This window comes from Brachyhypopomus gauderio, chromosome 2 (genome assembly GCF_052324685.1).
Source record: "Brachyhypopomus gauderio isolate BG-103 chromosome 2, BGAUD_0.2, whole genome shotgun sequence".
NCBI lineage: Eukaryota > Metazoa > Chordata > Actinopteri > Gymnotiformes > Hypopomidae > Brachyhypopomus > Brachyhypopomus gauderio.
In genome coordinates, this window is record NC_135212.1 from 34,787,801 (window position 1) to 34,808,186 (window position 20,386).

The 20,386-nt window shown below is 44.3% G+C and overlaps 1 protein-coding gene across 1 annotated transcript; it reads right to left on the reverse strand.

Moving 5' to 3' along the window:
* Positions 1-3,374: 3,374 nt before the first annotated feature.
* On the reverse strand, positions 3,375-11,593 carry LOC143501252 (extracellular calcium-sensing receptor-like). The gene is made up of 6 exons (XM_076994867.1): positions 11,358-11,593; positions 10,889-11,183; positions 10,017-10,793; positions 9,615-9,839; positions 7,611-7,734; positions 3,375-4,581 (listed from the first exon to the last, which is right to left on the reverse strand). The coding sequence occupies exons 1-6, from the start codon at positions 11,591-11,593 to the stop codon at positions 3,668-3,670; spliced, it is 2,571 nt and encodes an 856-aa protein (XP_076850982.1). The 3' UTR covers positions 3,375-3,667.
* Between the last annotated feature and the right edge of the window lie 8,793 nt (positions 11,594-20,386).

Here is a 20,386-nt window from a genome sequence, read left to right on the forward strand (position 1 = left end):
GAACCAAAACCGGCTTTTGAAAAAGTGGGGGGTGGGGGGGGGGGGCATGCCTATAAATTTTTTTTGCTGATGCTGGTCCAGCGTGCCGCGTGCCAGTGATTATGCCAACGGTGGCACGCATGCCATAGGTTGCCGACCCCTGGTCTAGAATTTTGTGTGGTCTACATAGGTAGGAGTTTAAAAATGGATTTGAGTAAAATTGCTTTAAAGAAAATGCAAAGATACTTGAATCAAACCCATATGCATTTGAATTGCACCATAGTGTCATAGTTATTATGTAACTATGATAGTTAAGTGTGCTGAAGCCATAACACCTCATTCAACTTATCAACTTCCTTTCAGTCATGGACTTCACTTGCAGACTACAGCCTCTCCACTCATCTTCCATGCGGCTCCAGATCCAGCACACACACCCCAGCCTTCCTGCTGCAAGACCAGAACTCGTGCTGGGCTGACCCAGGGCCTTCTGCCCTGGCTGCTTGTCTCTGTTTACTGTTTGTCTGTCAGTGCGGAGTTATTCCTGCCTAGAGTTTGTAAGGGAATTTGTGATTTACTGTCTTTGACCCTCAGTCAGAACACTCTGACATTCAGTTCACTCCCTTATCTCCTCAGTTAGATCCTCTCTCTCCCTCCCTGTCTGTCTCTCTCTGTATCCCTGTATTTTTCCACTTCCCCTAGATCCAGTCTATTGTTCCACCTCTCCTGATACTGATAAGATCACCAATCATACATATATTTTATTATTCTTACCTGTGATGGGCAGGAGTGACCAACTAAAAGGAAGCGATCACGCCAAGTCTCAGGGGAAAAGAATGGTTTAATAGAAAGTGTGCAAACCAAAAACCCATGCAATATCTCCAAATTAAGGATATAATGACCAGCGATCAACTGGTACAAAGACAAGACATATATAGGCAAACAAACGACCCTCAGGTGAGACGGATCACGGGCTCCGCCCACCTGAGGGACGCACATGACGTCACCAAACAACAACAACAACAGCCGCTGTGGACGGAGGCGGCCGGTAGGGGGCCGCCTCACCGTGACAGACCCCCCCACCAAGCTGCACTCCCCTCCACTGGGTGTGTGGCACACAGCGGCTGCACATAAAACACGAAGGGGCAGGAAGGCAGGGACAGGTAGGAACACCTCCTGCAGTCCGGGAGCTGGAACATAAAACATAGAACATTAAACAGCTCGCCTCCCCGGACGGGACCCTGGACCGACCGGGCCGTTAACAACACAAAACCACGCCCCGGTCGGTCACAGGGCCCTCACGCCCTAACCGGCGTTTAGCCAGAGAGCCCCAAGGGTGTGCGGACGAGGAGCTACGACTCCTTTGTCGTCCTTAGTGTGTGTGTGGGTGCAGGTTACCTCCCCGAGGCGTGGCTACTTCTCCTCCTGGACCTACCTCCTCCCAGAGCTGACCCCGGCCCTTGGCTAGGGGTCACCCCAACCCCTCCCGGGGCCCCTCATCGCACGGTGGACTCCTCCACCCAACCCATGAGCGCCAGAGACCGAGGAGCACCCCCGACGCGGGCTAGGGAGCAGCCCCAAGGGCCTCCTGGTCACCCTGGGCAGGAGGGAGGATCTCCATCTCCAGCAGGAGCTTCTCAGACCGGAGCCCCATGGTCCCCAAACATCCAGGGGCCCCAGCCCTCTAGGGAGGGGCTCTTCTTGACCGGGCTCCGGTCACCCCACAACACAAGGGGGCTCCTGCCAGGTGGAGACCCCCACAAGGTCCAGGAACACCACAACACCGCCAAGGGGAAGCACCTGCACAGAAAACACACACACACACACACACACCCAAACACACACCAACATAAAACATGGCGTCCTGTAGACGGAGGCGGCCGGTAGGGGGCCGCCTCACCGTGACATTACCCAATTGTGTTAACGCTTCTTTATTCTTTATTTAACTACATTCATTATTAATAAAGTTTAGAACTCTTTCCTCACGTCCATGTGTTGTGAATCTGTTCTCCTGGTACCAGCTACGGAACACTGAGGGCTGTACAAATTTATAATACTGTCTAAGAACTCTGAAGGATATGATCTATGTCTAGCAGTGATGGCTAAGTTACCTTGAGAAAGTAATCCGATTACTGATTACTGATTACTCCTTTTAAAAGTAACTTAGTTACGTTACATATTACTTGATTTTAAAAGTAACTACGTTAGATTACAAGTTACTTTAGTAGTTACATTCAGCAGCAAAATAAATTTTTCCAATACTCACTTTATTGGAAGTGCATTTTTAACAGTAACAATGTATTGAAGCAGGTTCGGTAACCGAGGCAGAAACTGCTTAATCCAAAAATCCCGAGGAGGGAAACTTTATTAATAACGCAACCCTGGCGCCACCCCCCCCCCCCCCCCCCCCCCCCCAGTGTCACTTAAAGGGCAAGACTCGTGAGGAGTAGGACTCGCTACAGTATCTCCTGACATTACGTTTGTGTAGCTGCGCGGTATTATTTGTAAATTTATTTGTAAACGTAATACAAGCGAACTGGGGTGGGTTTCCCGAAACGTTCGTAGCGCCAAGTACTTCGTAACCTCGTATGAAGCTACGAACGTTTCGGGAAACCCACCCCAGTTCAGTCAGACAGCTTGTGAAACGAAATACCATTACAATTTCAAGCATTTTAAAGTAGGCGACGTTAGTCAAAATTACAGCACTTTTCAAACGTGGAACACAAAGCAACATTAAAATTCATCAGGTAACTGTTCCTTCCCCTGTTTGAGGTGTGTTTCTTTATACTACCACATATCGTTACCGGAGGACACAGCAAAGAATGACATGTAAAACGTGCTCGCACTCTCACAGGGTTGCGCGCAGCGTGCGGAGTCGAGCGCTACGGTCAGACGCAAAAGTAGAACTGAGCCAAGAAGAAAGCAAAAATATATATTTTACTAGGGAAAATATAAATAGTAACGCACAGTTATTTGGATCAGTAACTTTAATCTGATTACTGGACTGGAAATAGTAGCGCGTTATATTACTCGTTACCGAAAAAAGTGGTAAGATTAGAGTTACTAAGTAACGCGTTACTGACATCACTGATGTCTAGAGACGATTTCAGAAACCTTAACAGAGTTAACCACACCGCTGACACAACCCAGTATTTGATGTCTTCCTGTGGTTCAAAACTTTAAACCTAAATTATAATATATTATAAATTATAATTGTAATTTTAAAATTAATATTTGAATATGTAATTTAATGAGAAACAACATATTTTGTGAACAATTACTCTAAATCACAAATGCTTTATTGGATATTGCATTTATTAAGCAATTTTATGATCATAGAAAATAAATATGAGATTCAAAAGTGAAACAAAAGCATCCTGTATATACAAATCCACATTATACCCACTAAAACATTGAACAATTTTAAACAAAAGTTTGGGGTCACACAGAGGTACAATCAATATTTTAACAATTATTTGTACTTAAGAAACATTAGCTAAAAATTATAAAAGGCAGTTTTATGAAAATGTGGAATGTGGTAATGTGAAATTTCAAGCTTGATGACACTTTTGTCCATATGCAAACACAAAACATTCATAAGGTGATTCAGCAGGGCTGAAACATCACATTACAGTTTTGCCTAATAATAAATGTCCATATTTTATTTATCTTTATTACTTATTTTAGTGTATTAAAGGCCTTTAGATGGAATTTTGCCCATAAGATGTTTTTTGGTATTTTGATCTGGCCTTAAAATGATAATAAAACATTTTGGAGCAAAAATACAAATAATCAAACCAAAACTTGATGCCAGAATAGCAAATATCTCCACAGCTACAGTGAATTTTCCAGGAGAGCTGACATAAGCTGGAATAAAGGTGATCCAAACTGCACAGAATATGAGCATGCTGAATGTGATGAATTTGGCTTCATTAAAGTTATCAGGCAGCTTCCGTGCTAGAAAAGCCAAAACAAAACAAAGAACAGCCAGGAATCCTATATAACCTAGAACAGCCCAGAATCCTATAGTTGAACCTAAACTGCATTCCAAGATGATCTTTTCCTTGTAGTGCTTTAGATTTTTGTAGGGGAAAGGAGGGGAATTTTTTAACCAAAGCACACAGATAATGACCTGTATGAGAGTAAAGGCAAGAACACTGAGTCTCTGCTGTGGAGGCTCAAACCATTTCATGACATTACTGCCTGGAAGTGTAGCCCTGAAGGCCATTAACACCACTATTGTTTTCCCCAGAACACAGGAGATGCAGAGGACAAAGGTGATCCCAAACGCTGTGTGGCGCAGCATACAGGACCACTCAGAGGGCCGACCAATGAAAGTAAGTGAACAGAGGAAACACAGAGTCAGAGAGAAGAGCAGCAGGAAGCTCAGCTCTGAGTTGTTGGCTCTGACAATGGGAGATGTCCTGTGTTTGTAGAAGACAGCAGTAACACACACAGACATGAAGGCACCAGTGATGGAGAACACTGTCAGAATGATGGCTAGAGTGTCATCCCAGGACAGGAACTCAACAGGCTTGGGGAAGCAGTTGTCTTGTTTGGTGTTGGGCCAGAACTCAGGAGGGCACCGCAGACAATCCAAAGAATCTATTTGATATAGATTTGAGAAGTAGTCAGAATCCCATACAGGCCAGAGTCCTATAATAACTCCTTATAATATATACTTAGTTTCCAGTTAAAACTGGAAAAAGTTTACTTAAAAAGTATATCTGTCACTTTTTGGTATATCCAAATGCCTCATGGTAGCTCTTGCTTCACTGTACAAATCTATAATGTAATCACTCAGCTAAAATTGTTTATTGAAAAGCAGGTAATTTGCAAAAGAAGCCAGTAAATGTCAACACTACAGAAAGTACAGCACTGCAGTGGACAGTGTTCACTTAATTAATTCAGTGTAGGTGTGTCTCAGTGACAAAACATGTATTTCACACCTAGGCCTTCAGTGGCGTACTGCCTGAACAGATCCACCTTTTAACATCATTACAGCTACAGAAACCATCGATTTTGTGTAGAAATGTTGTGTAAAGAGTCATTGCATCACAGATCACTCATGAAGCCAGAATAACGCCATTACCAAAGCATCAAACCTATATAGCACCTTCAACAGATCTCCTTCCCCTGCAGACATAGCTTTGACATGCACCAAAAACATCAATAATAATTTTGTCAAAGCTTGTGAGCCAAGGGTAGCGCTCGTAGTTACTCAAAGTGGCAGACGCTAACTTCAGGGTTGCTCGCCCTGTCTTGACGATGTCCAGCTATTATATTGAAAAGTGAATGTTTTTTGTAAATTTAGTAAATTTGCAACCAAATCCATTTCTTCTCCTCCTTCAGCCATTGTGGGATGAACAGCTAATAAATCCCAAAAAGTTTATTTTCCTGCATGTGTTACAGTAGATGCCATTTGCTATATTTGAGACTGTACATTCTTTGATCATCCAATCAAATGATTGAAACATAATTGCATACCTTTCTATTTGGTCTTGGTGTCGACAACTCAAAATCTGGTTAGTCAAAGTAAAAAATTTATTGCCATTTATTTTATGTTACAGATTTCTCCCTGGCAAAACATGATAGCTGAAATATGATTGTATAAACTGTATGAATTGTATGAATACATACTACTGGAAGTAGTGCAATCAAAAGAAAAGCAATGAAAGGATGAGAACAGAACAGACTCTTGAATAATTTTCTAAATATCCATGGAAAAATATATTAAAACATAAGTCAGTGATTCTGATCGTGTATAGGCCAGAAAAGAAAGCCCTGCTGGCCCTGACGACCCAACACTGGAGTTTCTAACATAAAGTTGTGATCAAATTTATTCAACCCCCAATGCTGTGAATGGTTTTATGGAATTCAGTGCACATTTGTAATTGTGTTCATAATGAAATCTTACAAGGACTTGTTAAAGAACTAAATGCAACTAAAATAACATCAATTGTTTTAGTCAAAGTATTAAATGGCCTTTTTGTGATTTCTTCATTGACACAATTATTCAACCCCTTTACGACTACCACTCTTAAGAACAGAGGTTCATTCCAGTGTTTTTAATCAGGTATTAAAAACACCTGTGGATGTCACCGAGTAGCAATCAAGCATAATACGCACCAATTAGGCAGATTTAAAAGGACTGTGATACTTAGCTCCTTCTAGACATCTACTGGTGTGTTTACAAGCATGGTGAAGGCAAGAGAATGATCCCAGAAGAGATGAGAAGCGGTTATTTCTTCTAAGTTATTAAATATTCCAAGAGACACTATCGGAAGTATCATTCCCAAGTACAAGTTAAAGGACACAGTGAAAACGTTACCTGGTCCTGGCAGAAATAAGATCCTGACCGTGACTGCTGTGCGCTACCTGAAGCATAATGTGGAGAAAAATCCCCGCGTGACTGCTAAGGAACTGAAAAAAGACCTGTCAGATCTGGGCACCAAAGTTTCAGCTCAGACAATAAGGCACACACTGCATAACAAAGACCTCCATGCCAGAACTCCCAGGCGCACCCCCTTGCTGACTCCAAAGAACAAGAAAAGTTGACTGCAGTATGCCAAAAGTCATGTGAGTCACAAAGGTTTTGGGACAGTGTACTGTGGTCAGATGAAACTAAATTTGAACTGTTTGAGCCATGGACCAGCGCTATGTTTGGAGGAGGAAGAACCAGGCTTATGAACAAAAGAACACCTTGCCTACTGTGAAGCATGGCGGAGGGTCAATTATGCTTTGGAGCTGTTTTGCTTCTAATGGTACAGGCAAGCTTCAACGTGTGCAGGGTACCATGAATTCCCTTCAGTACCAGGATATCTTGGAGGAAAATGTGATGGAGTCAGTCACAAACCTGCAGCTTGGGAGACGTTGGACCTTCCAACAGGACAATGATCCGAAGCACACATCCAAGCATGGTTGAAGATGAAAGGCTGGAACATTCTAGAGTGGCCATCGCAATCACCAGACTTAAATCCAATTGAGAACCTCTGCTGGGACCTAAAGAAGGCAGTTGCAGCGCGCAAACCTGTGAGTTCAGAATGTGACTGAACTGGAGGCTTTTGCAAATGAAGAATGGGTTAAGATACCCATAGGTCGCTGCAAGATACTTATGTCAAGCTATGTTTCATGCTTGAAAGATGTCATAACTGCAAAAGGATGTTGTACTAAGTACTAAAAAATTGTCACTAGGGGGTTGAATAAAACTGATAATGATGTGAGCACAGAAAAGACATTTGTGGTTATTTCATCATAAATATTATGTTATATTTGTCTAATTTATAAGTGCCTCTGATATAATTGTAAAAAAATGACTGAAATGATCAAAATCAATGTCAAACTGGCCAAAACACTTATTTCAGTGGGGGTTGAATAAATATGATCACAACTGTAGGGCACATTCCTGTAGAATATGGGTATGAACAAATGAACAATGATTTCTTTCCAGCTAAAGGATTTTATCTCTGACTTCAATATATGTCCTCTTTCAATACCACATCAGTCACCTTCCAACTGCTGAACCTCATTTTCTACAAACCTGCTGTTACTGTCTTCATATGTAGGCCGATAACCAAGACAAATGATGAGGAGAGTAAAACCTTAATTCTCTGTTATACTTTGTGATACGAAACCTGTAATGTTACTGATCTCTCCCTCTCCACATGGTATACAGTCATAGCAGCAGACAGGCCTTCCCTTCTGTACAGCCTTCCTGGTGCCTGGAAGACAGCTCTCACAGCAAACAGACACTGGAACCTGAGAAACACAGTAGAGAAATACATAAATGCAAATCTTTCATAATGACATCATGTACACTGGGTGCACAGATTAGTGTTTGTTTTAACATATATGAGAAAATTAATCACATGATCAAGACTTTATAAATTAAACAAGGGAAGGAGAAACACTGAAGAGAAGAGCAGTCTGGTCCTCCAGACCTGGGGCCTCATGTACAAAGACTTACGTGGATTTCTTACTAAAAATTGGCATACATACAAATCCAGAAAATGGCGTACGCATAAAAAAATCCGGATGTATTAAACCGTGCGTACACCGGAATCCACGCACATTTCTTTTGTACATCTCAATCAACGTGGAATTGAGTGCACACGGTGACACGCCCCCTATAAATATGCAAATTCATTTAAATTTGCCCTGCACCGGAGATGTTTGCTCTCTGATCTATCACAAACCATGTCTAAACGGGGAAAGAAGAGGAACTTTACCGAATGTGAAAGTGGAGACGCTCCTGAATGAGGTAGAGGTGCGGAAAAATGTTTGTTTGGCACGTTGTGGCATTACGGCAAAGCGCAAAAGGTCTGAGTGGGACAACGTGTGTGAAGCTTTAAATGTTGTGGGGTTAGAATAGTGCACACTGGCAGAATAATATAATGCACCTACAAAATATCAGTGATGCGCTTACTGTTTAATATTCTCATTAATTTACTTTATTTTACCCAATAAGGGCTTACTACAATGTGTGCGTGAAGGATATCTTAATAGTTGTAACTTCAATGCATCACCTATAAGTCTCACTAATTGACGAAAACACATTAGAAACATGCGTACACCTGAGTTGAAGGTGTCGTGGGTGTACGCACTTTCTCACATTCAAATCACATTTCGTACATATGACTAGTGATGGGCAAAACAGTTCTTTTAGATGAACTGAATCATTAGAATCAGTTCACTAAAAAGATTCGTTCAAAAGATTTGTTCACCGAATAGTTCAGTGGCGAGTGTAAACTGTTGGCGGGGTGGGGGTGTAAAATGGATTATATTATATCGCGATCGATCGATCGCCAGTGGTTGGCACAAGAGCGAACTAGTAACTCACTGAATCATAGATGTGGATAAAGAGGTAAATGAACTAGATTTTTTTTTCTCGGCGTGAGAAATCGGATGTGTGGCATGTGAGCGTGTGAAGACAGCGTGTGTCTCACGCTCATTGCGAGAGAGTTGGCAACCCTGCAGATAGCTATTTGTTGTGAAACTAAGTAATTACAAGTTCAAGCATTTTCAAGTACTTTAGCCTAAATTCCAGCACTTTCAAACCTGGAACACAATGCAACATTAAAATTCATCAGGTAAATGTTCATTCCCCTGTTTTTGAGGCGTGTTTCTTTATACTACCACATATCGTTTCGGAGAACACCGCAAAGAATGTGACGTGTCAAGTTTAAACGCCTCCGCGGTTCGCGGAGGGTCGCGCAAGGTGTGCGGAGTCGCTATGGTCACTCGCGAAAGTATCCAGCCTTAACTGATACATGGCTGAACGGTTCATGTTTCAGCTTAGTTCACGGCCTCATGGACCAGGAGACGAGAGTGTTGTAGAAAATTTATAAATAAAAAATTTGCAACTAAATGTTGGGTTTATAAAATATAAATTATTATAAAATATAAATGACATTACAAATACAGTAATCCCTCCTTTATCGCATTCTGGAGATTCCAGAACTACCCACAATAACCGAAAATAGAAACGGTATATTTATTTAAGTATTTATACACTATATTAAGGCTAAACCCTCCCCACACCTTTACATAAACCTTTCCCATTCACTTAATAACCATTCCCACACTGTTCCGTTCGTACATGAGGTCCATGGACCTGAATAAGAACAGTGTGTGAGTACCTCAGTCTGTCCTCCCATCCAGCTGATAGCACTGCTCATTATGAACTCCTGTCCTCTCGGTTTGGACGAGTCGTAGTATCCCACTGGCACAAAGTCTAAAGCACTATCTTTCTTAAACTGCCAGTTTGTGAGTTCATAGACAGCTACAGGGTCTCCGTTTGTATCAAAGTTGACCTGGTAACCATTCTTTGTGGTGAAGTTCACTCTCTTCAGTAGCTTGAGTATCTGGAGTAGTAGAAACAATGTTATGAAAGGTCATGATACTGGGTGAATTCCTCTCTATACAACATGCAGACCACGATTAGTGGTAAAATGACTAAACACAGTTCTATTAATGATGGATGTACATTATTTATGCTAGTATTATTTGCAACTAATATAAAAATAAAAACAAGTTTGTACCTGCCATGGTGCGAATTCAGTGGTCTTGTCGCATTTCGTATCATTGCAAACAACACCATGTAAAGCATGCGCTATGGCGTATGCAGCTTTGTACACGAGGTTAGAGAAACGCAACTGTGACGTGTCTGTGTATGGATTCTGTAGCGCGCGGATGTCCTCGCTGCCGTCACATTTCCGCACGCCCTCGGTTCGTCCATTTAAGCTACAGCTGAACGAGCTCTCCCAAAATTCCTTTAAAAGAGGCGATTTCGATACTTGTAAGGGAGAGAGGTCTAGAAGAAACTGACGAAAACCAGGAATAACTGATCGAGGAATCCCAAAACCTATTGCACCAGCGCACATGTTATATCGCAGAAACTCTGTCTGCGTGATCCACGCCTCGCTGCCAATCCACTGAAGCCGAGGCGATGGCGGTTTTGCCAGTTCTTCCAAAAGAAACCTCATATCTCCTATACTAGCAAACGCTACTATTACGCGGGATGTTGATCTGCGTATGACGTTTGCCACTCTTTCCAGTTTATTGCGCGGTTGTGTCCTGAAATAGGCCTCAGAGTACTCCACACAGATCCCCTCCTCCTGCGCAGCCTTTAGAAATGATGCCATCCCATTATTCCCGTAGTCTGAATCGCTGCGCACTGTTCCAATCCATGTCCAGCCAAAACGTTTTACCAGTCTCGCCAGAGCGGCCGCTTGGTGATGGTCACTCGGTACGGTCCTGAAGAAGGCTGGGAACTGCCGCTTATCGCTCAGACACGCGCAGCTTGATGAATGACTCACCTGCAGGAAACGAGAAATGTGGTCTGACAATGGAAGTATACTGTATCTGTCAAATACGACAAAAAATTACAAGTTATGTAGCCAATATTATTCACCTGTGGAATACCAAAAAGACCGAGAATTGTGGCCATGCTAATTGACGGTGTGGAAGAAGAATCTCCTACGAGAGCAGGCACAGAAGCAGCTGCAGATTTTGAACAGGAATCATTGAAAACGGAGTCCACGCCGTTCGCAAACTGAAATGCACATTTGATTGCCATCAGTACATCGGAACACGAGTCGTGTATCTGGTAGCCTAACGTAACGCCTGGCAGGAGATCTGTTTCGTTGTTGATCTCGCGGATGGCAAATTCCAAAGCACGAGCAAAGCGCAGCTGTCTGAAATCCATCCTGTTTGGAGTAAGACAAACGTAATTACAAAACATCATGTTCAAGTCACTATACAACCAGAGAGGGAACATGACTACACTGAAAAAAGTAACAATTGTTTCTCATCAATTGTCTTTGTAAATATACATAAATGTACAGCTATTTGTACTGTCCACTCCACCCTGAGAGACAGACCTCCCAGCGCACTGTGGCTGTGCTGGCATCGTGGTGTAGGTGTTCTGTTCTGATCTCACGTAGTAGTGAGTAGTAAAAATCCCTCCAATTATAAAATCTCCATCCATGGAAAGCCCTGGAACCTGAGGCTCAGCCCACAGTCTGCAGCTGACTGGGTTTTCTTTACATCTTGCAGAACAGAACACAGTCATCCACAGCACTGATACATATGGCACCAGACGTGAAGTGTTCTGCATGGTGCCAGCACTCTGAAGGTCTGGTATTTCATCTACAATGGCTTAAATACAGTGGATTAATGTGGGTGTAAATTGAGTGCTGGAGGTGTGGTTATGTAATATGTGTTTATCATAACAGTAGCCATAATTGTGTGAGTGAGTGAGTGAGTGTGTGTGTGTGTGTGTGTGTGTGTGTGTGTGTGTGTGTGTGTGTGTGTGTTGTGTGTCATTCAGCCATTGAGTATGGGCTAATGTAACACAGGCCGCAATATGCATTTAGTAGGCAAGACCTATACAGAATACCAGTTATGTTCTCACAAAAAAATTTAAAATGTTTTATATATATATATATATATATATATATATATATATATATATATATATATATATATATATATATATATATATATATATATATAAATATATGGGTCAGTGACAAATTAGGGTTGGTATGATATCCAAATCACAAATATGCTTTAAACATGTTAAATCAGCATGCTAGATATTTGTTTAGATGTATAGTTTGCATTTCTGTTGGTGCCATTGCATTTTATATTACATTTCTACCATTTTTAATTAATTAAAGAATCACAGTCACATTCAATTGTCAAACGGTGTAACCACAAAAGCATGACAAGTATTAAATAATTCAGCCTTCTAGAAGTTATGTAAGTGTACTGATGCAAATCAGTGATTTATTATGAAATATCATTTCAAATTATATTCAAAATATGTTATTTCTGAACTAAGATATGGGTTTTTGGTGTTCTGAGCAAGTCAGTATGCCATAGACATTAATGTTTTCTCTCTAATCTTGGGTCAGTTGGTTTAAAATAATTTTAAATTTCATTTTTACAGTGTAGTAAAGTGCTGAAATCATATTCATAGTAACTTTTTTGTACAATCTTAGATTTTTATGATAAACTGACAATTGACATTTATCGGTTACACCAACTGATGACAAGCAGATGATAAGCAATTAAAGTTGAATAAAAAGTCATGAAGTTAAGTGATTTAGGTGTTTTAAAAAATGTGATCAAAATCTAATAGATTAAAAAAAAAATTTATAAAACAATACTTTTACCAATGAAGATATGGATTGCTCTCTGATTATAGTAAGAACAATTCATACACCTTATTCATCATATTAAATTAAAAACAATCAAATGTAAGATGATATCAAGCAGACAGAAGAAAAACTCAATTCAAATTGTACATACATTGTGCACATGTTTTGAACATTCCAAACATCCATATCTCAGTGAGAAAGGTGACAACCCTCCTTTTTCTCCTCTGCAATTTTATTTTTGTCTCTCTTTTCATTTCTCACACTCACTTGCATTATTTTCTTTGCTTTGAGTTCATCAACTTTCTGTTGCAGGTATTTTGCCTTCATTCTTTCACTCACGTTCCTTTTTTTATCATTAGCTTCTCCCTTTTCTTCAGCATTGCTCTATCAGTTCCACCAGGATTTCGCAGGCTTTTTTTGTGATTGTTGCGGGCTAAAATGTTTGATGTTGCGGGTGTTTTTCAAAAAAATTGCGATGCAAGTTGCGCTGTTGTTTTTGCTTTTTTTTGTGATTACATTGCAATAGGGAGTAAATGTTGTATGGTTTCCTCTATTTAGTAGTCCATTTTAATAATCTATTTACCTATTTATTTCAGGGTTGCCAACTTTTCAAGATCGCTTGGAGTGAAATTTGAACCTGGAGGAGGAGGCGAGTGTAAATTAAGTTTGTATAATTAAATAAATTATATAATACTTAATTTGTGTCCATTTTACACCCCCCCCCCTACCTTCTACATTCCTAAAGAATGTATTTCACTCAATATTAGATGACATACTTCAGATAGTAAACACTTCACTCTTATCGGGTGTACAAGGGTTGGACAATGAAACTGAAATACCTGGTTTTAGACTGCAGTAATTTATTAGTATGGTGTATTGCCTCCTTTTGCAGCCAATACAGCATCATTTCCCCTTGGAAATGACATAAACAAGTCCTGCACATTGGTCAGAGGGATTTTAAGCCATTCTTCTTGCAGAATAGTGGCCAGGTCACTACGTGATGCTGGTGATGGAAAACGTTTCCTGAATCGCTCCTCCAAAACACCCCAAAGTGGCTCAATAATATTTTGATCTGGTGACTGTGCAGGCCATGGGAGATGTTCAACTTCACTTTCATGTACATCAAACCAATCTTTCACCAGTCTTGCTGTGTATATTGGTGCACTGTCATCCTGATATACGGCACCGCCTACAGCAGGGGTGGCCAACCCGTCAGAGACAAAGAGCCACTTTACTGTGTTACAGCAAAGAGCCACATCATACACATGGGCATGCTTGAACATCACCCATCCCCTTCTCTCTCTCTCTCTCTCTCTCTCTCTCTCACACACACACACACACACACACAGAGACCTCTGCTCAGATTTATTGTAAATGTCACACTCAAAAAGTGTGGGGTTTAGTCATGGTCTGGTGTTTAGGGAACCAGTCTTGTGACCAGAGGGTCCTGGGTTTAATTCCCAGGCCTGAGGCTATGTGCCCTTGAGTAAGGAACCCAACCCCATGTCACGTATGGCCTCGCCCCCTCCCTTGGCTGTCACTCCAGGTCCCCTTGTGTCTGTGTTTCCGTGCCTGTCTCTCCCGCCCCGCTCGTTTGTCTCCGTCATTCCTTGTTTTTTACCACGCCCCTTGTTATTACCGTCACCTGCCCCTCGTTTAATGTCATTGTATTTAAGTCCCGTCATTCCCCAGTCTGGTATCCGTGGTTTTGTCTTTCCAGTTTGTTCATGCTGTTGGTCCGTTCCTGTTTGCCGTGAGTTCTGCCGTGTTGTTTGCGTTTTGGTTTACCCGTCCTCCGTGAGTTTTGCCTGCCCTTCCGTCATTAGCCCGCCTCGTTGTTTCCCTTGTCTGTGATCATGCCTGTTTTCGTTTCATGTCTGGATAGCCTGCACGTTATGACCCCTGCCTTTATATACGACCCCGAGTTCGGTATTCCCATGAATAAATCTCGCTCATCTCAGCGTTTGTGTCCGTCTCCTCGCCCCGTTGCGTATGCAACGTTACATAACCACGGATCCAACCAGGACACAGCGAGAGAGCGAGACTCCGGTGAGTTTAGTCGCTGTAACGAGTTGTTGGCTGCTTCCGCGCAGTTTAACTCTGATGTGTTACAGCGCGAACGAGCCGGAGACAGGAATACCCCTGGCGCTGTGGGAACAAGGAAGTCTCGTCGCAGAACGAGGAAAGCGCAGTCTCTCACAACTGGCTTTCGCGACGAGACTCCTATTGAGCGCTGTGAGTCTGCCCTGCTTGGCGAACACCACAGGGGTGAGCAACCTGTGGTGCAAGCAGCGGGCAGACGGAACGAGCGCATAGACGAGCTTTGGCTTAACCCTCGGTCGGCTCTCAATGGCTGCTGCGAGCTCCCGACACCTCAGAGGAGGCGGAGCCATCGCAGAGAGAGCCACCGAGGGGCGTGTGTGTCTATGTGTTCTTCCAGGCTCAACCCGGACACTGAGGAGGAGGACCTAACCCCGCTGATCCCGGAAGCTGTGCCCCGAAGGCCCCCCAAGAATTTTTTGGGGGGACGCAGTAGCCACTCGCCCCAGGAGTGGCCGGCTCTGAACCCGGAGGACGTCAGCGCGGCGGACACGCCCCCCGATGACGTCAGTATGGCGGACACGCCCCCCGATAACGTCAGTATGGCGGACACGCCCCCCGATGACGTCAGTATGGCGGACACGCCCCCCGATGACGTCAGTATGGCGGACACGCCCCCCGAGGACGTCAGTGCGGCGGACACGCCCCCCGAGGACGTCAGTGCGGCGGACACGCCCCCCGAGGACGTCAGTGCGGCGACTCCGCCCCCCGAGGACGTCAGTGCGGCGGCTCCGCCCCCCGAAGACGTCATGTCACGTCTGCGGCCTGTTCCCGCGATCCCGAGGAGGTCATCCACGCCAGTTCCCATTCCCGCTGCCCGTCGGCAGTCCGCGCCGGTTCCAGTTCCCGCTGCCCGTCGGCAGTCCGCGCTGGCTGCTGTCCCCACGACCCAGGAGAGGTCGTCCACGCCGGCTGCTGTCCCCACGACCCAGGAGAGGTCGTCCACGCCGGCTGCTGTCCCCACGACCCAGGGGAGGTCGTCCACGCCGGCTGCTGTCCCCACGACCCAGGAGAGGTCGTCCACGCCGGCTGCTGTCCCCACGACCCAGGAGAGGTCGTTCACGCCGGCTGCTGTCCCCACGACCCAGGAGAGGTCGTCCACGCCGGCTGCTGTCCCCACGACCCAGGAGAGGTCGTCCACGCCGGCGCCTGTACCCGCTGCCCGCCAGCGGACCCTGCCTGTTCCCGCTGCCCGCCAGCGGACCCTGCCTGTTCCCGCTGCCCGCCAGCGGACCCTGCCTGTTCCCGCTGCCCGCCAGCGGACCCTGCCTGTTCCCGCTGCCCGCCAGCGGACCCTGCCTGTTCCCGCTGCCCGCCGCCCGGCCGCGCCTGTGCCCGCTGCCCGCCGCCCGGCCGCGCCTGTGCCCGCTGCCCGCCGCCCGGCCGCGCCTGTGCCCGCTGCCCGCCGCCCGGCCGCGCCTGTGTCCCCAGAGACTGTGCTGCCCTCTATTGGGCCTGGACTCTTTGTGCCCCCTGCTCTGCCATGTGCCCCTGTCTATTTGTCCATGTTCCCCTTGCTCCCATGTTCTGTCCCTGGTTTTGTGTTGGTCCCGGTTCCTGTGTGTGTACCTGTTCGTGTCCTCGTACCCGTCCCTGTGTCTGTGTCTGGTCGTTTCCTCCAGGTCCCTGTCCCTGTGTCTGTTCCCCAAGTCCTGACCCACTTTGTTCCTGTCCCGGTCTCAGTAGTCCACGCCGTGTTTGCCTCTGTGTTTGCCCCGGCCCTGTCCCCTGACCCCGCTCCCGTGTCTGTTCCCAGTCCTGTCTCGTCCGGCCCTGCACCCGTGTCTCCCCCTGGCCCTGCCCGAACTGCCGTATCCCGACCCAGCTCCTGGCCAGTCTCTGCTCCCCTGTCTCCAGTCCCTGCCGTGCCCCGGGTCCCTCGTCCTGTCCCTCTGGTCCGTCCTGTGTCTGCTGTCCCTGTCCCTCGCCATGTCCCGTGATTCCCTGTCCAGTCTGCCCTTGCGTGCCCCGGAGTGGCACGCCTTGAGGGGGAGTAATGTCACGTATGGCCTCGCCCCCTCCCTTGGCTGTCACTCCAGGTCCCCTTGTGTCTGTGTTTCCGTGCCTGTCTCTCCCGCCCCGCTCGTTTGTCTCCGTCATTCCTTGTTTTTTACCACGCCCCTTGTTATTACCGTCACCTGCCCCTCGTTTAATGTCATTGTATTTAAGTCCCGTCATTCCCCAGTCTGGTATCCGTGGTTTTGTCTTTCCAGTTTGTTCATGCTGTTGGTCCGTTCCTGTTTGCCGTGAGTTCTGCCGTGTTGTTTGCGTTTTGGTTTACCCGTCCTCCGTGAGTTTTGCCTGCCCTTCCGTCATTAGCCCGCCTCGTTGTTTCCCTTGTCTGTGATCATGCCTGTTTTCGTTTCATGTCTGGATAGCCTGCACGTTATGACCCCTGCCTGTATATACGACCCCGAGTTCGGTATTCCCATGAATAAATCTCGCTCATCTCAGCGTTTGTGTCCGTCTCCTCGCCCCGTTGCGTATGCAACGTTACACCCCAACTGCTCACTGGGTGCCGGACTAGGGCTGCCTACTCTGTTAAAAATGTCATCTGTCCATCTTCATATTTTTGTTTTACTGTGCATTTTTCCCAATCTTCCCAATCGGACTGGGGCACAGTACGGTTCGAATGGCCCTAGTGTAAGTGCGCCCTAAGAGCCGCATGGAACCAGGCAAAGAGCCGCATGCGGCTCGCGAGCTGCAGGTTGGCCACTCCTGGTCTATTGCTATCTCCAGGGTTCCCACAGGTCCTTGAAATCCTTGAAAGTTTGTGAATCTGAAAAAATAAGTTCAAGGCCCTGGAAAGTTTTTGAAAACAGGCATAAAAGACAGCCGTCCTTGAAGGTCCTTGAATATTTTGGGGGGTTTGAAATTTCACATGGATGAAGACCACAGTCAAGGAATAATAGGGCACAGTTGGTAGGAAGTCAATATTTACAAAAGATTACTATGAAAAAGATTGTCATAATGTTTTAAATTTCTCATCCTTTGTTGAAAAATATGATCTGATATGATAGTTGTTATAAAGATTTTAAGAAAGTCTGCAAAGTGATTCCTTTAGCATTAATTCAATTAATCAAAAATGTCATTTTATATTCAGAGTTGACTGTTTCGATGCCCATGTTAAAAGTGAACGACTAACTTACTTGACTTCAAGTGTAATAACAAGATTATCACTGATGGTATGAGACAAAAGATGTAATAGAGATTCTTTCAAGAAACATCCTAATACAAATTATAAAACCACAATGGCTTGTCAAATGGCCCATATCTTCTAAAGTAAAGACTCATTTCCAAATAATAAATAAGGTAATAAATAAGATATATCCTGTAGCCATGTTTCTTGAAAGAAGATTTAAACTTTATGTGGATTCATGTACCTTTTGTAAGTCAGAAGATGATGAATTCCAGGAACATTTGTTTTTTCATGTCAACATTCACAAAGTTTTAACATGGACACTAGAAACTCGATTAATCTAAAACTTAACATTCTTTCTTTTGACAAAAACAAAACAAAACAAACAAATCCCACCTGGAATCTGGACCCACCCTCCATCCTGCAACAAAAAACATGCATGCACCATCCCATAGTAACATAACACACTATAAATAAATAGCTGCAGCCTGCTAACAGTTTTTCTTTAACATCCTCATCAAAAATGTGCCATATTTTGTCAATTGTGATTTTTTACACCCCAATCGAAATTTGTCCTCCGCTTTTAACCCATCTGTGCAGTCAGAACACACACACACTAGTGATTACTAGGGGGCTGTGGATCACACATGCCCAGAGCGGTGGGCAGCCCTAGCCCGGCGCCCGGGGAGCAGTTGGGGTTAGGTGCCTTGCTCAAGGGCACCTCAGTCATGGCCCTAGGTCTGGGAATCGAACCCACGACCCTCCGGTCACAAGACCAGTTCCCTACCACCAGGCCATGACTGCCCATCTATCTGTAGTGATTTTCTTGTCATTTTGTACAGAGAAGGTTAGCAATATTCACTCAGAATTTCAGCCCATCATCTGCTTACTGGATTCTAAAGAATTGCAGTCACAAGACAATCACTATCTATCTGTTTTTCACCCCATTGACGAAAGCTTAATTACCAGACTTGTTGAAGGTTCAAGATCAACTTCCTGCATCCTTGACCCATTGCTTACTCCCCTGTCATGATACACTTCTTCATAGGCTGGAATCTTGGAGTAGGATCACTGATTTGGCAATGACTTGGTTTCGATCATATCTCACTGATAGACAACAGTTTGTATCTCTATGGTGTCCCTATGGTGTCTCTCAGGGTTAAATTCTTGGCCCCATCCTTTTCACCATTTACATTCTTCAACTTGGTGATATTATCCAACATCATGTCTTCAGTTCCATTGTTACACAGATGACACTCAAATTTATATTAGTACTAAGCCTTCTGATACGTTGCCACCTGATGTCCTTGTCAACTGCCTAGCTGATATAAAAAGGTGGATGATGAACGACTTCTTCAAACTGAACAGTAGCAAATCTGAAGCCATTTGAATTGCATCCGCTTCCACGTCCAAAAAGATTGGTCAACCAACACTATCCATCCCAAGTTTTATTACATCCTCTGTGGCCCAGGTTCGCAAACTTAGTGTCATTTTGGACTCCACGCTTTCTCTGAATGCACACATCAACAACATTACTAAAATAGCTTTCTTCCACCTTCGAACTTTGCCCGATTACACCCCTCTATCACTGAATGAATGAATGAAACTTTATTGTCATACAATGTACAAGTACAAGGCATGAAATTACGTTCCCTGGGGCCCCAGTATTATAATCAGAATCAGAATCTTTATTTCGCCAGGTATGTTAAACATACTAGGAATTTGTCTTGGTGAGAGCAAAACATGTATGACATGTAACACGTGCACAGACTTTTGACAAACATAGCTCTAAAAGAAGGTACAATAAACAATAAATAGACTAGAGAATATAGTTAAAGTACTAGAAAAAAGAAGAAGAAAAAAGCGTTTGAGCTAAGACATAAATAAGACAATATAAAATATAAAATCTATACTGTACACCTATGAGTATGAATATATGTATCGAAATATTCCTGAGGTAGGTTTATATTAAATAATGTTGACGATGTTGCGGATGATGTTATCATTAACAGAAATAGAACTTCTGTACAGCTGTGCAAAATAGCATAGTGCGAACATGTCCTGTTCAGTGCAGTTAAGACCAATTGGTTCAGTTCAGTGGTTTCAGAGGTGTCCATTGTGGTTGAGGAGAGCTACAGCTCTGGGAAAGAAGCTGTTAGCATGTCGTGTTGTGCTGGTTTTGTCCAGGATGTGAGGGGTCAGTCGTAATTTTGCGAGCGCGTTTCCTCACCCTGCTGGTGTGGATCTCCTGAAGCTTTGGCAGGTTACATCCAATGATCTTCTCTGCTGATCTGATGATAGCTGTATAGAACTGGATCATCAGAGTCTGCGGCCGGTCAAATTTCTTGAGCTGTCTCAAGAAGAACATTCTCTGCTGAGCTTTCTTGGTGATGGAGATGGTGTTCCTCTCCCACTTCAGGTCCCTGGATATGGTGGTGCCCAGGAACTTGAGTGACTCTACAATGGAAACTGCAGAACCATTGATGTAGAGGGGGGATACAGGAGG